Source organism: Lichenostomus cassidix, chromosome 2 (assembly GCF_008360975.1).
Source record: "Lichenostomus cassidix isolate B80296 chromosome 2, HeHo_3.0, whole genome shotgun sequence".
NCBI classification, from domain to species: Eukaryota; Metazoa; Chordata; class Aves; order Passeriformes; family Meliphagidae; genus Lichenostomus; species Lichenostomus cassidix.
In genome coordinates, this window is record NC_139482.1 from 64772321 (window position 1) to 64785972 (window position 13652).

The following is a 13652-nucleotide window of genomic DNA, read 5'->3' on the forward strand; positions in this document are numbered from 1 at the left end:
AAATTTCACCCAAACAAATTATTTTCTTAAATTGGTATGAATCAGTCAACAAACTGAGGCATTAGAATCCCAGGAATCCCCACATTGGCCATTTAACAACTGAGCACAGAACGCTTTCTGCTGTGCTCCTCCCATGGTGAGGAGCATCCCTCTTGAAGGCAGCTCCTCACCACAAAACAGTCAGTGCCACCAAACTGTCTGCCCAGTGCTGAAAATCCTCTGTGCTCAGACAGTTATCATTAAAGTCTTTGAAACTGAAGCTACAATTCAAACTTTAAAAAAAAAATAAGAGAGAGAGAGGAAAAACACATTTCTCCAGCAATTAAACTCCTTTCTAACTCTTGGATAAGCTTGTTTGAAGTTCCTTCATCACCTTCAAGCACAACTAACTGAAGTCTTCTGTATGTTTACAACCCCATTTTTCCATTTACAAAGAGAAGCACAACACACCAGGATAGCACTGGAGCAAGTAAAAAATGACACTGTATAAAATACAATAAGGAAGAGAACGTGCAGGCAATTCAGCAATTGCTTAGTGAGTTAAAGGAGCACTCTTCTGACATCCTCAACTGCATATAACGATAGGGTTCAATATCTTTTGTACTCTAATGGAAATGATAAAAAAAATTATTGCATTACAAAGTGCAGAAGGAGAGCTCATCTATTATAAACACGGATCATGCTACAGTCAAACCTCTATTACATCATATTAAAAAGAAAATTTTTGTGCTTATTACTGTAGGGGTACTTCTTCATTATAAGAAATTAAGTACGCACATTTGTATACAGTTACATTTAGTATTGCTAACAATCCTTTGCTCATGAGCAGGTGCCTGAGCTTTGTGATCAGCAATGACTTGCACTGTGATCGGTCAGTGACAAACTCTGTTTTTTCCTCAGCACACAGCTGTATTGCCATTTGCTCTTGTGGAAATCTTTGCCTTGCCACATCGTTACCCAGCAAAGAAGAAGGGGCTGATCCTATTGGGATTTGTCGCTTTTCTGTATATCAGTTGGTAAGAATTTAAGTATTTTTTCTTCAAGTAATCTACTTTGTAAAATAAGGCCAAATACTGTACTTTAGATCCAAGTTCCCACACAGACACGTGGAAGACAGCAGTCTGTTCTGTGGAGAAATCATTTGAACTTCAGCTGAGAACCATGAAAACTATTTCCAAATGTAGGCAAGGCAGGTTTCTTCAAACACAATACAGGTCCTGAGAGCTTACATAGTGTCTCCTGCTCTTGTAAGGCCTCTTACAGCAAAGTAACTAAATTGCCATAAACTCAGGGGTACTTCGAGTAATTTCTTCTGGGCTGGAGTTTTTATTTCTACCAGTACCATCAAATTTACCTCCACTTACTGTCTTGCTCACTGCAAAAACACCAAATCCCAAAAGGTCTGAGGGTCATGGGAGAAGGACAGGAGTAAAACTCAGTTTAGTATTTGGCAGGGACACATGGCTGGTTTTAGAAACTTGAGACAGAACACAATACTTGGAGCCAGGTGCAAACTGGTGGGTAGAGAGGAGGCATCTGCCCCACTACCACCTCCCACTCCACCAGTGGATGCTGCCTACATTTCCAACAATGCACGAGTTGATCCCCAACCTGTTGGAGAATGATCCTGAGAGAATAAACTATATCTAATCAGCACCTCCCAAGCTCATAGCCATCTGTCCACCTGCTGTGTGTGTGTCATGCACCCCTGGAGCTGGGTTTGCTCATTGCATCCCAGCTGCAGCTCCAGGATATGGAGGCTGCCAACACTTCAAACCTCTCAGAGGATGCTTTATATTGAGACCCAGCTCAGGAAGGGGTCTGTATAATCTCAGGGTGTGCTGGAATACAACTTTCCAGAGCTGAGGAAACATCCAGGCTCTTGGGTGGAGAATACAGAACACCTGTATAACAACAGGATACAGGTCAGCAAGGAAGTGTCCTCATGAAAAGACTTCTGAGAAGTCTGGGACTATGAGGAAACCCATCCTTCCCATTCCTACCGACCAGTTCTCACTCTCAGCTAGAAACCATCTCCAGCCCAGTGAGTGAAAATCTGAAATAGAAAATATACTGTACAGTATATTTTGTGTGACAAACACTTGTGTGACTTGAAACCCCGCAGAGTGTCTGTGGAAGCAGGGGACTTAATTGCTACATTGCATAAGCAAATTAGGAGCCATTTATTCTAATCCAGCCCAGAGCCTAATAGGATTACGACCACAGCTTCCTAAATTCCTTTTCTATGTTCTGATTCACCCAGTTGCTTAACGCCAGCTTTGTTTTGCTTGTCTTATGACAACATTTGGGTTTTACTGTCTTTGAGACCAGATTGCTCTTCTAGCAAGTAGTGCAGCCATGTGTGCCATGCTTTCCCCTAAAATCCCTACCAGCTGAGCAATTTCACCTCTCAGGAGACATGGCTCATATCAGGACCTGAATCCACACCAAAGGATGAGGATCAACACAAGCATCAACACATTTGAGCCCACCCTGTGAGCTGGTGATGCATTGTGCTGCCAGGGTCCTGAGAGGAAGGTGGTCCCTTAGAGTGCTTGTCCCCTGTGTCCCAGGGCCCTGATGACTGGAGAAAAGATATTAGGATGTCAATACTGTTTCCAAATCAGCAAGGAACTGCCTGCCTGCTTTCTTTTTGCCTCCACTTCATGGTTCCCTGCAAACCACAGACAACAGCTTTCAACTAACAGAAAAATGTTCTGGCCTGTGCACTGAAATCTTAACACACATACATATTTTACTGTTGGTGCTGCAACCTGGTGATTTAATAGCCCCATTTGGGCACCATATGTTTCACAAGCAACAGAGTCCTTCCTACAAGCCTCTCCTTAACTGTCACTGCCATGGCTGCAGCGTTGAAGGGCTGAGAAGTGACTGGTCCCTCCAAGGCAGCAGAGAAACTGAGCAGCCAGTTACACCTTGCACCAGACACCTGCCTCTGAGCAGGGTTTCACTGTGGCTTTCAACACCCTGCATAGTCATTTGTTTGGGTTTTAAAATGCACGTTAGAGTGCTTCACCAGCTGGCCAAATTGCATCCAGATAATCTAGCTCCTTGTTACATAAAAGAAAGGTGGTTGTCACTCTGTGTTTTTCTGTTTGAGACACAACATGAAAAGAGGAGTCCTGTGCAGTGAAGAACTCATGCTGACATTTGCACAGGTTCCACTTAGCACCTGGACTTCAATATTTCTGCTCAGCCTCTCAAGGGCCTTTCGTGCAGGCTTTTTTTTTTTTTTTTTTTAATTACTTAGATGTTTCACAGCTCTGTTTGTGAGATGAAAGAATCTTGAATCATGAAAATGAGTTTCTACATTTAAATATTTCCATGCTGAGTCCAGACAGCTGTACTATCAATCCACTCTATTTCTCTACTCTGTCCCGTAGGTGAGGATTAGTAAATCTCAATTTACAGGCAAGAAAAACCCCCCTTTTTTATGCCCCACTCCTTCTTTCTTTTAGTAGAGAAAGGAAGAAGCATCTTTTCAGACCTTTTTTCTCCCTCCTTAGCATTCTCCCATTCCTCACTGCCATGACAAAGTTTCAGTATAGTGGGGCAGCCTTTTTGTCACTTCTCTTTGAGGCATGATGCTTGGTGTAAGGGATGGGAGCCATCAAAAAAATTGTGATTGCATTCCCATGTCAGAACTAGTGGTGGAAAGTATGGCATACGCCTCAAATATGTTTTTTTTAAATAAAGATTTAAATCTTTTTGGACCATTTGTACCCAAAAGTTTGTTTTAGGGAAGTGCTTCCCTCATTCAAATGGCACAGACTTGTAACAATCAGTGAATACCTGCCCTATTTCTTAAATTCTTTATAAATTCAATACAAATATAAATAATTTTATTCACCAAAAATAGGTAATTTTCCTATACTTAATATATAAAGATCATTTATATATTCCTAAAGTTCAGGCATTTTCTATCAACCCCTCTTATGAGCCATAAACAATTAACATATTACCAGTGAACTAACAGGCACTGCAGGTTATTTTCTGAGAGAATTAAAAAGGCAGGAAGAGAGGGCCCAATTAGAAGAAAAGAAACTCTATAAAGCAGGAATATTAATCCTCTTCCTTTTCCTTCTTTTCCAAACCATGCTTTGTAAACAAAGTTCCAGCACAAAAGGGTGATGGAAAAACAAACAGGGTGAAGCAGCCACATCTGTTTCCCACCTACCCCTTCCTCTTCTCTTCCTCCTCTTAGAAAAGGTGCTGGAGAATTCCCCTTGTCCTCTTGCCTCCTGAAAACTTTCTCCTCAAAACAGTGGTCAAGAGCAGAAGGATTGAGACAGAGAGGAACAGCTCTGAGTCTCCATAGACTCTAGGGATCTGGGTAGGGGCTGAAAAGCTGTTGTAACTAAAGAGCAAACATATGTGAGAGCTTATTTGAATAAGCTTCACTTAGCATAGCCAAGTGCACATCCCTGTAGCTGAATATTTTGCTATTTCGCTGAGCTTTTACTGCTGTTAATAGCCAATGCCACCAGGGTGACAGCAGAATATTGTGTGCATTTCAACCTGCGCTGAAACTGATCTAATTTAGCAGTGGCTTGAGTGTGCTTCACGGCAAATAGCCCAAGTGCCGAGGAGATGTACTGACAGCCGAGCTAATTTTCTCTGTATCAAGTCTGTTTTGATAACTCAGCCCTTCAGGAGTTGGAAATCATGAAGTGGTTCTTCTAACTGAACGATCCTAACCAAAGGTAATTTCTCTCCTTCCTTGCCTAGGGTCCTATGGATTTACTCTGTGACAGGAGAGTGGGTATATCCTCTCTTTGCTTTGTTCAGCCCTCCTGGGCTAGCAGCCTTTTTTGCTGGTAGCCTTGCCGTCATCGTCTCCTTCTACAACTTTGGAGAGTTCCTCAACCGCATGATATGGGGTCAGTCCAAGTTTTGTTCATTACTTCTATGCATATGAAAAAAAACCCTAAAATGAATTTCTGTGATTGCCCAGGTTGGCTGGGAGAGGAAGGGGCCACGAGTACACTGGGGAAGGTGTTGGGATATTGGCATTTGGATTACGGATAGCGATTGTCAGGTCCTAACCAAGTGCTAATGAATACAGAACAAATTGGAGCAAGGAGCCCAACCCTACCAGACAAATGTTGGGCCACCTTTCTCTAATGTGGCTCAAGGAGCACCTCTTACCAGCATAATCACTGGATTGAATTCCTGCTCAAAGAAGGGTCCAGAGAAACCACATCTCAGGCTAAAATTCTTACACCTGCATCACATGTTGTTTCTCAGACATGGGAATAGCAGTGTTTACTGAAAATTTACAGGAATGCATTGCTGTATCCCACGAAAAGCATTGTGGCAGCAGCTCCATGACTAAAACTGCACTTCGGAAAATTTTAGAAACTGTTGAGAATTTCTCCCTTCTGCTTTGGTAGTGGTGTAACCAGTAAGGATCTAAAAAAAATTAAAGGCAGCTTTCTTGGACAAATTGAGAGTCGGGGTGAAAAAAAGTAGTTTAGCAGAGCATATTTAACAAGTGCAAGAAAGCGGAAACTGAGAAAGTACTTTTGGGGGTTCAGCATGGGATATTATTACTATTATTACAATTATTGTTATAGTCATTATTATTCCTTCTGGTTTCCTCTTTCCTTTTTCATTCAAGATTAAGTTTTTGAGGATGAAAGTGTTTCTGTCAGGAAAATGTGTGTATTTTATTTAGGACAAATGTGTGAACATGTGCAATTTCTTAAACTAGCTTTCTGATGAAAGAAAAAACACTGCAAAAACACCTCTGAAAATAAATAAGACAACCTCCCTCTGTTCTCAGGGAACATTTGATGCCTGATCCATTTTGTGAAGTCTCACATGCTTGTCAAGCCAAAGTAGAGTGTCTGTAGCTAGTCTCTCACCATCCGTACTCAGCTACCTAAAAGCAGCAGATTGACTTTCAAATGTGCTGAATAACCAACTTCACCGCTTGATACCTTTGCAAACAAGATGCTTGTTCTGCTTGTCCATGTTTGGAGATTTTGGCTGCATTCTATTCTGCATAAACATAATATGAGATGAGGATTGCTAGTAAATGAAAACAGAACTGCAGCCTTTCTGCACTAGCTCTGGTTTAAGAGGCATCACATAAATAGTAACTATTACTAATCAAAGACCACATCATCACTACATGATGGCATAAGTCTTTATATGAAATATCTGATACATCTGGGTATCAGTTTTTTTTCATCACAGAGTACATATTCATAATTTCAGGCCTAGAGTACGCCTGCTGTGTAAGTAAGAGATAATTAGAATTAAAATAATGTGATCTTCAAAGTGTTAACTCATTGGACAAAAGGTTGTGTCAAGCAGAGATCAAAGTAATGGCAAAAATTAGATGCATATTCAACAGCTGACTAAAGAAACTGGGGCAAGCACTCAACTTCCCAGTGCACACAGAGAGGCTGAAAAGCACCCCCAGTTGTGGTAACATGAATGTAATGCCAGAGAATATACATAAACAATACACAATATTCTCCATTGATATCTGGTGTGCTCTTGCGGTCCCTGGAAGCCTCCTCTGCATGGTGGGTCTGCCTCTCCATGCATACTTGGTATTTTTCAAAGGAGCCACAAAATCCTGGCCTTAAGAATTACACGGTGTCTTCATCCGTGTGCAAGGCACTCCCCTTGAGCTGTAGTTCCCCATGTTGTTGTCAAGTGTTTTTCCTGATCCATTTCCCGGCTGTGTCCACCCAAGAGGAGAATAGGACTTCCTTAAGCTGGTATCAATAACAAAGTCCCAATAAGCTTGAAACACAGCCACAGGGAAGCTATTCCAAATTACAGTGTGCCAGAGTCTTAATATATTCCTGACTGAGACAAATCTTTGGTTCAGCATTGCCAGAGAAAAAAGAGCTGCAAACTGAATGAAGACATGATTCCAATGTACCTTTGTTCACACAGTAAAAATGGCTCCATGTACTTTTTTCATCCTACCCTTTCCTGTCTCTCCTTCCCATCACAACAAGGCAGAGGATGCCGTTAAAATGATCCTGCAGAAAACAAAACAAAAGAAAACAAAAACCAATCCCCCACACAAAGAAAAACTATCAGTGGTGGTAGAGGACAGATCTCTTCATCTTTCCAGACTCTCCCTCATGCCCACCTCCTCCTTCTCCCTAAAAGAAAAAATACACAGAAGGGCACTTTTGATCTCTCTTGTGCTTCCTCCTCATTCCCCAAAGGCAGTTTGGGTTACAGAATAATGCTGTTATCTACTAGGTTCCTAAAGGCACATCTGAAAACACCTTCTCCAGCAACACCTGAAGCCACCAAACAATTAGACCTAATGCTGGTGGGATCTGACAAGGCAGAGCTCTCTGACTGGGCTGCTGGCACCATGATTCTCCCCAAAGGAAAAAATCCAGAGCTGTTGCTTCTTTTTATTTCTTTCCCACTCAAATGAAGAACGGCTGCCCAGATATGTTTATTCAAAGGTGCAAGAAGCAACTAACAAATAGCTCCACCAGAGTAGCAAGCCTGGCTTCCTTCTGGACTTACGTCCTGTGGCAGAGAGCAGGCTGCAAATGAAGCTTGTTCCACAGCACGCCATGCTTCATACGGGCTCTTCCACACTCCCTTACAACTCCAGGCCATTACTGTTTTTCCTAAAACCAGGCACATAAATATTTACTCTTTCTCACACTTAAAGGTATATTTAGTTCTAACTTATTCTGAAGTCTACAGATAGCAGCTTTCAGCTTCAAGCAAGTAAGTGTTAAATCTACATCCTGTGCTTGACTGAAATGATGCAGTATCATTTCTGAGAGCTGGAAAATCCAGGCTGTAGAGTAATATAACCTTTTTTTTCCTTTTCAGGATGCCAGACCCTAAATTCATTTTATTATTTATAGACAAACTGTTTCATACAGTATTGGAGGCTTTAAAAATGTATTATCTCTCATGTGCCTCTCCTCTCCCTCCCCTTGCACAGTTGGATTGGTGGTAACTAAGGCAACCCAGCTGCACAGCCTGAGAGGCACAGAAAATAGTACCAGTAATGACTTCTTTTTGTTTTAAATCCCAGAGTTTCTAGAGTACAAGACAATGTTGAGCAATACAGAAACTCCAAAGAGGATAATTTGAAACAATGAGCTGATTCTTTCACTGCCATAAATTTACCTCAGCCAAGAATTTGGCTGCGGGGTCTGAGTACCAAAGATGAACCGTGTGATAGTTTCTCCCATTCCTGATGGGTGGAAAACATCACACAGGCAACTGATCTCATGTTTCTTTGACCAAACTAGAATCCTCAAAAATAAAGCAAAGAAGTGTTCGCTTAGGCTTTGCTCACGTTGAGACAACTAGATCCTTGAGAGAAATTTGGATCAAAGTTCTCCACATCAGACAGAGCAAGCTTTTAAGTGAGGTCTTTTCTCTAGAGCCAGCATTTGAAGATGGAGCACATTCATTTGTCTTCCATCTAACACATGTGAAAAAAACCCAAATAACATTCATCAGCTGCTTCATCTCAATACTCTGAAATGCAGGTGGAGAGGAGCTATAGCTAGCAACAGCTACTTGCTCCACCAGCGATTGAAAGGCCTCCTGAGGGACACCTGGCAAAGCCCTTGCAAGATTTTATAGCAACACAACCTCTCCCAGAGAAATGCTCATCCCCAGGTTGTGGAACTGTCCTTTGGGAGAGAAACAGGGAGGAAGGGAAGCTGACTGTCAGAGTGGGCAGCAGCTCCAACAGACCCATGTGGATTCTTCCTGTCCCCCAGAAGGGAAAGCTTTGGCCAGCAGCTGGCTGAGGAACACTGACAGGGGCAAAACAAAAATTAAAGATTTTATAATGCAATGGATAAGGCAGCACAATAAGAATAAGAGCCATTGCTCTCAGGAAAAATAGAAAACTTATCGTGGAATAACTTTCTCATACTCAGTGCACAGATGGATGTGCTCTGCCACATCTTCTATGAGCTCTTAAGTACCCTGGGAAGACATTGCCAAAACCTATTTACCTAAGGCTGAACTAAGTTAAACAACAATCTTCTCTCTAGCCTGTTTTTCCTCTTTTTCTTTGGAGCACTTTTGTATTCAATGCATTTTCCAGAAACATATAACATGTTTTAGCAACTGATTATTTTCCCTGAGTTTTATTTTTGTATTTATGTGCTTTTGAAACCAAGCTCCCTTAATACCCTGTAGCCTTGGGAAATCCAGCCTATGTGGCAGCTCACAAATCTGTGCAATACAAGGCAATACTATAATAAGATTGAATTCTTGATGCTCTCATTATTCTGAGCAGCTGTTGAGATTGCAGAAACCCAAATGGCAAATAAAGGGATGCAAAGGGCAACTGTGTGGGGTATGAAGTCATGCTACCATTGTACTGGTACAGGCTTATCAACAGCAGTTTTTGTATGAATGTTAAAACGCTGACGTTCTGCACGTACTTATTACTCCAGACACAGGGTCCACCCTTGTTAGTACAGTATCCAGGAGGGATTTTTAAACTGAGATTCCTTTCCGGAAGATTTGTTGTATCATGCCTTTAAAAACAAAGGATAAGAGTCCAGAGTCTATCTACTCCTTTCAGTGGCCAAATAATGTTTATATCCATAATTTCACTATCTTGCCGATGATGAATGGGATTCAGATTTAAGAGGATTTAAATCCCAGAGTTTGCAAACTAAATATGAATATTTACTTTTGATTTGTCCATTCATCCTAGTTGTGCCACAAACTTGTGATGGCACATTTATGTCCTTCGGAGATGACTGACTGTTAAAAGGAAACCTGCACTATTTGTCACACATCCTATTCTTGGTGATAAGTTTATCTGGTGATCCACTGGAGGCAGACTGGATCAGAACCTCTGGCAAACCAGGGCTTACAGATTCATCAGTGGAGGCCAGACATTAACGAGTGCTGGTTAACATGCTGGCCCTGACCTAGCAGGGTACTCTTTTTCTTTGTAGTTTTATTTTTTTCTTTTTCCTCCCCCATAAATATCTCTTTGGTCAGTACACACCGATACAATACTGCAATTAGTGTTTCCAAGCCTCTGAAGTCTACAGACAAGGAAAGATCATTTAAAAGAGTTTCCTGTGAGTGAATGATCATCAACAGAAGAGAGGCTGAGACAGTACGTTAAAAAAGGTACCCACAAATAGTTGATTATTGCCACACTGGGTGCCCCACAGCAGCACGACCAGTTCTCTAACTGGTGCTTCAGAAAGCTGTGGGATTTCAGTAAGTCCTGTGCTGTCCTGACTAACCATGTGAGGGAGGATCCTTCAGATGTCCCAGGTGCAGGGATTACTCATCTGCTACCCTTCCAGACAAGCTTTATTTTCAAAGCTTTTCAGATACTTGTACAACAAACTATATTTGGTGGCAGATACTTTCTCCCACTGGCAAAACACAATTCTCAATGGGTGTGGCCTATGGCAGATTTCAAATAATTTCTCAGTCACTGAGTAATCTGTTACTTGCTGGGGACATCCCAGGCTCATTTGACTTCTGCAGCACTTTAGCATTAGCAGCTGGTCCAAGATATGCACTCGCAGTTTACTCCCACTCCCAGATGGGTAGAGTTCACCAGGGATGTTGGTAGGCTGGGGCCAGTTTCACATCCTCCTCATGCTTCATCTGTGAAAGGACTTCTCTGTTATGCCTTCCCCCCCTCCACCACCCCAATATCTTCTCCTCTGTCTCCAAACAGGAGATTCCATAGTAATACTGGACCACAAGTGGAAAGGCAAGTGAATCCTCCTCTTGAAGCCAAACGATCTCTGCATGAATGCTGAAGCCATGAAGTAGAGGAAAATAAATGCAGCTGTGATAAATCCTTTCTCCAATGCATTGCAGCTTCTGGTGAAGCCATTATGACATCAGACATATGGAAAACTGGTGGAAAATATGAAATGTTTGCCTCTTTCATGATAACTCTGCAACTGCTATGAATAAGAAAATTGTGTTCATCTGTTTACACAGATTTCTCATCTCTTGCACAACATACGTGAGGATGTGTCCATGGTTAAAAGTTGTCACTGGTAAATGCACTCCCTCATGAGCTTGGCACCACTCTGTAAAAGACCTGTGAATGCAAGCCAGCTCTTGTTTGGATTGCCCTTCATCAAGTCTGGAAAAAATTAAGAGGAGAGATAATTTTAACAGTGCTGTGACTTCCAAGCTAGCTAGATAACAAATTGGGCTAACAAGCACTGTAATTAGAAATGTCGGCTCAGAAAGTTCACCATGAAGCCGAGTTCTTCTAATGAGAAACTTTCTGTAATATTAATATACTTAATATCTCCCCTCCATTTTAACAGGAAATCTGAAAGCAACAGTTTCTTCCTTTTTCTTGGTTTCAGTTAATCTCGCAGCAAAAGTAACCTAATTATACTGACTGTATGATTGCTTTGACAGAAAGCATGTTGATTTAAAGCACTGTTTAACATAAAGCTGCCTGCCATATAATTACACTCCATTCACATGTTTACTAATTTTCCTCAATATAGTTGATTTCTGTTATTAGCCTCAACATTTTGTTAACATCCAAAACACTGGAGATCTGCTTTGCAAACTCCAATAAACATGCAAAACCAAGAGTAGCATAAGTGTTCCTTAATGGTCAATGTGAAAAAGAAAAATCTCTGTTATTATTCCTGCAATCAAAGTGGATTTGAAACTAGTTGCAGTACTTAAATGTCTAACTCCATCCTCATTGCCAAAACCCCTCGCTTAGAGCTACTGTGCACACAGTTCACCAGGGTGTTATTTTCACCTTTCAAATGCTGCTGGAGCTTAGTAAAAACGAAACACATTGTGAGCTGCCTGTGAGCAATAAAAAGATAATGTGTATACATAAGATTGTTCTTCTCATGTGTTAAGCACCTGATAAAAATTCTAATCTGGGAAGTTAACAGTCTAGGCCTGGACTGTAAACTAAGTGAACTCAATGAGAATGTGCATGCGTTCAGTAATTCCCAGTTTATCTAGATAACTCACTCCAGCTAACTTTGCAAGGGGAATGTAAGCAGTTACACATGCCCACACACAAACACACTCCTCCCTCCTTTTCTCTTGAAGCTAAAGCAGAACATAGAAATAATTCAGCTGAAAGATGCTGGTCAAAGGAAATATATTAGAGTGACAGACAGAAGAAAAACTTGAAGGGAATTAGGGAAGTTATGGAGACTCCCTGTACAGGTTTGTTGGGTATTTTTGTCTCCTCCTCGTTTCTTTTTAAATTCTTTTATTTTGTACTGATACTCCAGTACAAAGAGTTTAATTGTCAGAAACTCAAAACAAAGTCTGGGCCCCAGCACAGAGAGATAGGTCTTTCCACTTCTAACCAGAGGAACAGAACAGCAGATCTCACCCTAAGCTCCTGTTCACACCAGGGGTACCTTTGGAACCTGATGTGGTGACTGAGCTTCTGGACTACAGGGCTTTGAGGAGGATCATGGGGGAGGTTGTTTATTTCTTTGAAAAGGGCTCAGAAGAGGCACTTCTCTCTGCTACATTGTTTTTGGAGAGAAGCTGGATTCTAGTCATGCACTTTGGGAAAGTAATAACGAATGTCTGCCCCCCCCAAAAAAACCTGCTGGGGGCCTTGGATTTGCTTCACTGCTTTCTCTGATGCCCACGAAGCCCTGAAAGGAGGAAAATGTGTCACTGCTCACAAACCAACACTTTCCCTGTGATTTCCAGAAGACTTTACTGTGGCACCCTGAGTAAGGATCTGGCCTTGACAACATTTACACCGGATTCCTCTTTCCAGTCCATCACTCTGTCTCGTTTCATTTTAAGTATGCAAAGTCAGTCAGAACTGTTTATTTATAGCCGTCGATGTTCCTGGCTGTATAAATTAGCTGTTATTACTGAATGAGGTGCCCGCCCACTCGCCCAGAGCAGCTGCACAGCAGCCCTTTCATGCTGCTCCACGGAACGCAGCCCCAACGGGGAGGGAAGCGATGGTGTCCCAGGCAGACGAAGGGACCGCGGCTTAAACCCTTGGGCGAAAAAACAGCAATTAATTTTTTCCACAGTGCAATCTGCAGTATGACAACCACAATTACCTAATGCTGTTTAGACCTGCCACTTGCATTTGGCAGAGAGAGAAAATGAAGGATTAAATTCACCAGAGGGGAAAAAAAACCCACCCAAACTAGAACCTACCCCTGGACTTTCATTTTACAAGATTAAGCAATATTTGTTTGGAGGGAGTGAGGGGGATGGGGACAGTCAGGCAATGTAAAAGCAAAACTGGTTGTTATTTGAGACAGAGCACCATCAGAAAACAGGGACCCATCTCATACACAGACACAGAGCTCTTTCCAGCAGAAACAGCTGGAAAGCAATATCCACCACCATGAGGAGCTTTCATCTTAACTCACACCTTTGTAACAGTTTACTCCCACAAAAAGCATACGCAAGTGCTAATTTATTCCCTCCCCAGTTTCCCACACAAATTTCTTGGATTGGGTCTCTGCCAGAGCTTCAGGGTCACAATGTGACCTCAACAACATAATTTAAGATTGTTCCAAGCCTTCAGTGGAACTACTGTGGATTTACTTAGATGGGTATGGAGCCAGGATCTGGCATGCAGAAAATATGCATTTACATTCTACCAAAGTGTCTAAAATAGTTGCCCAGGGACGCTG

At 41.8% G+C, this 13652-nt stretch overlaps 1 protein-coding gene across 3 annotated transcripts in view; it reads left to right on the plus strand.

Annotated features, from left to right (window-relative positions):
- Positions 1-11597, plus strand: part of ADTRP (androgen dependent TFPI regulating protein) — a 30007-nt gene extending 18410 nt beyond the window's left edge. For 2 of the 3 annotated variants that reach the window (XM_085051907.1, XM_085051909.1), the window contains 3 exons: positions 901-1016; positions 4750-4901; positions 10706-11597. In XM_085051907.1, coding sequence (XP_084908033.1) covers positions 901-1016; positions 4750-4901; positions 10706-10749 — 312 coding nt within the window. In that variant the 3' untranslated portion in view covers positions 10750-11597. The remainder of the gene's footprint in view (positions 1-900; positions 1017-4749; positions 4902-10705) is intronic. The other variant, XM_085051908.1, reaches the window with a different exon arrangement.
- The last annotated feature ends 2055 nt before the right edge of the window (positions 11598-13652 follow it).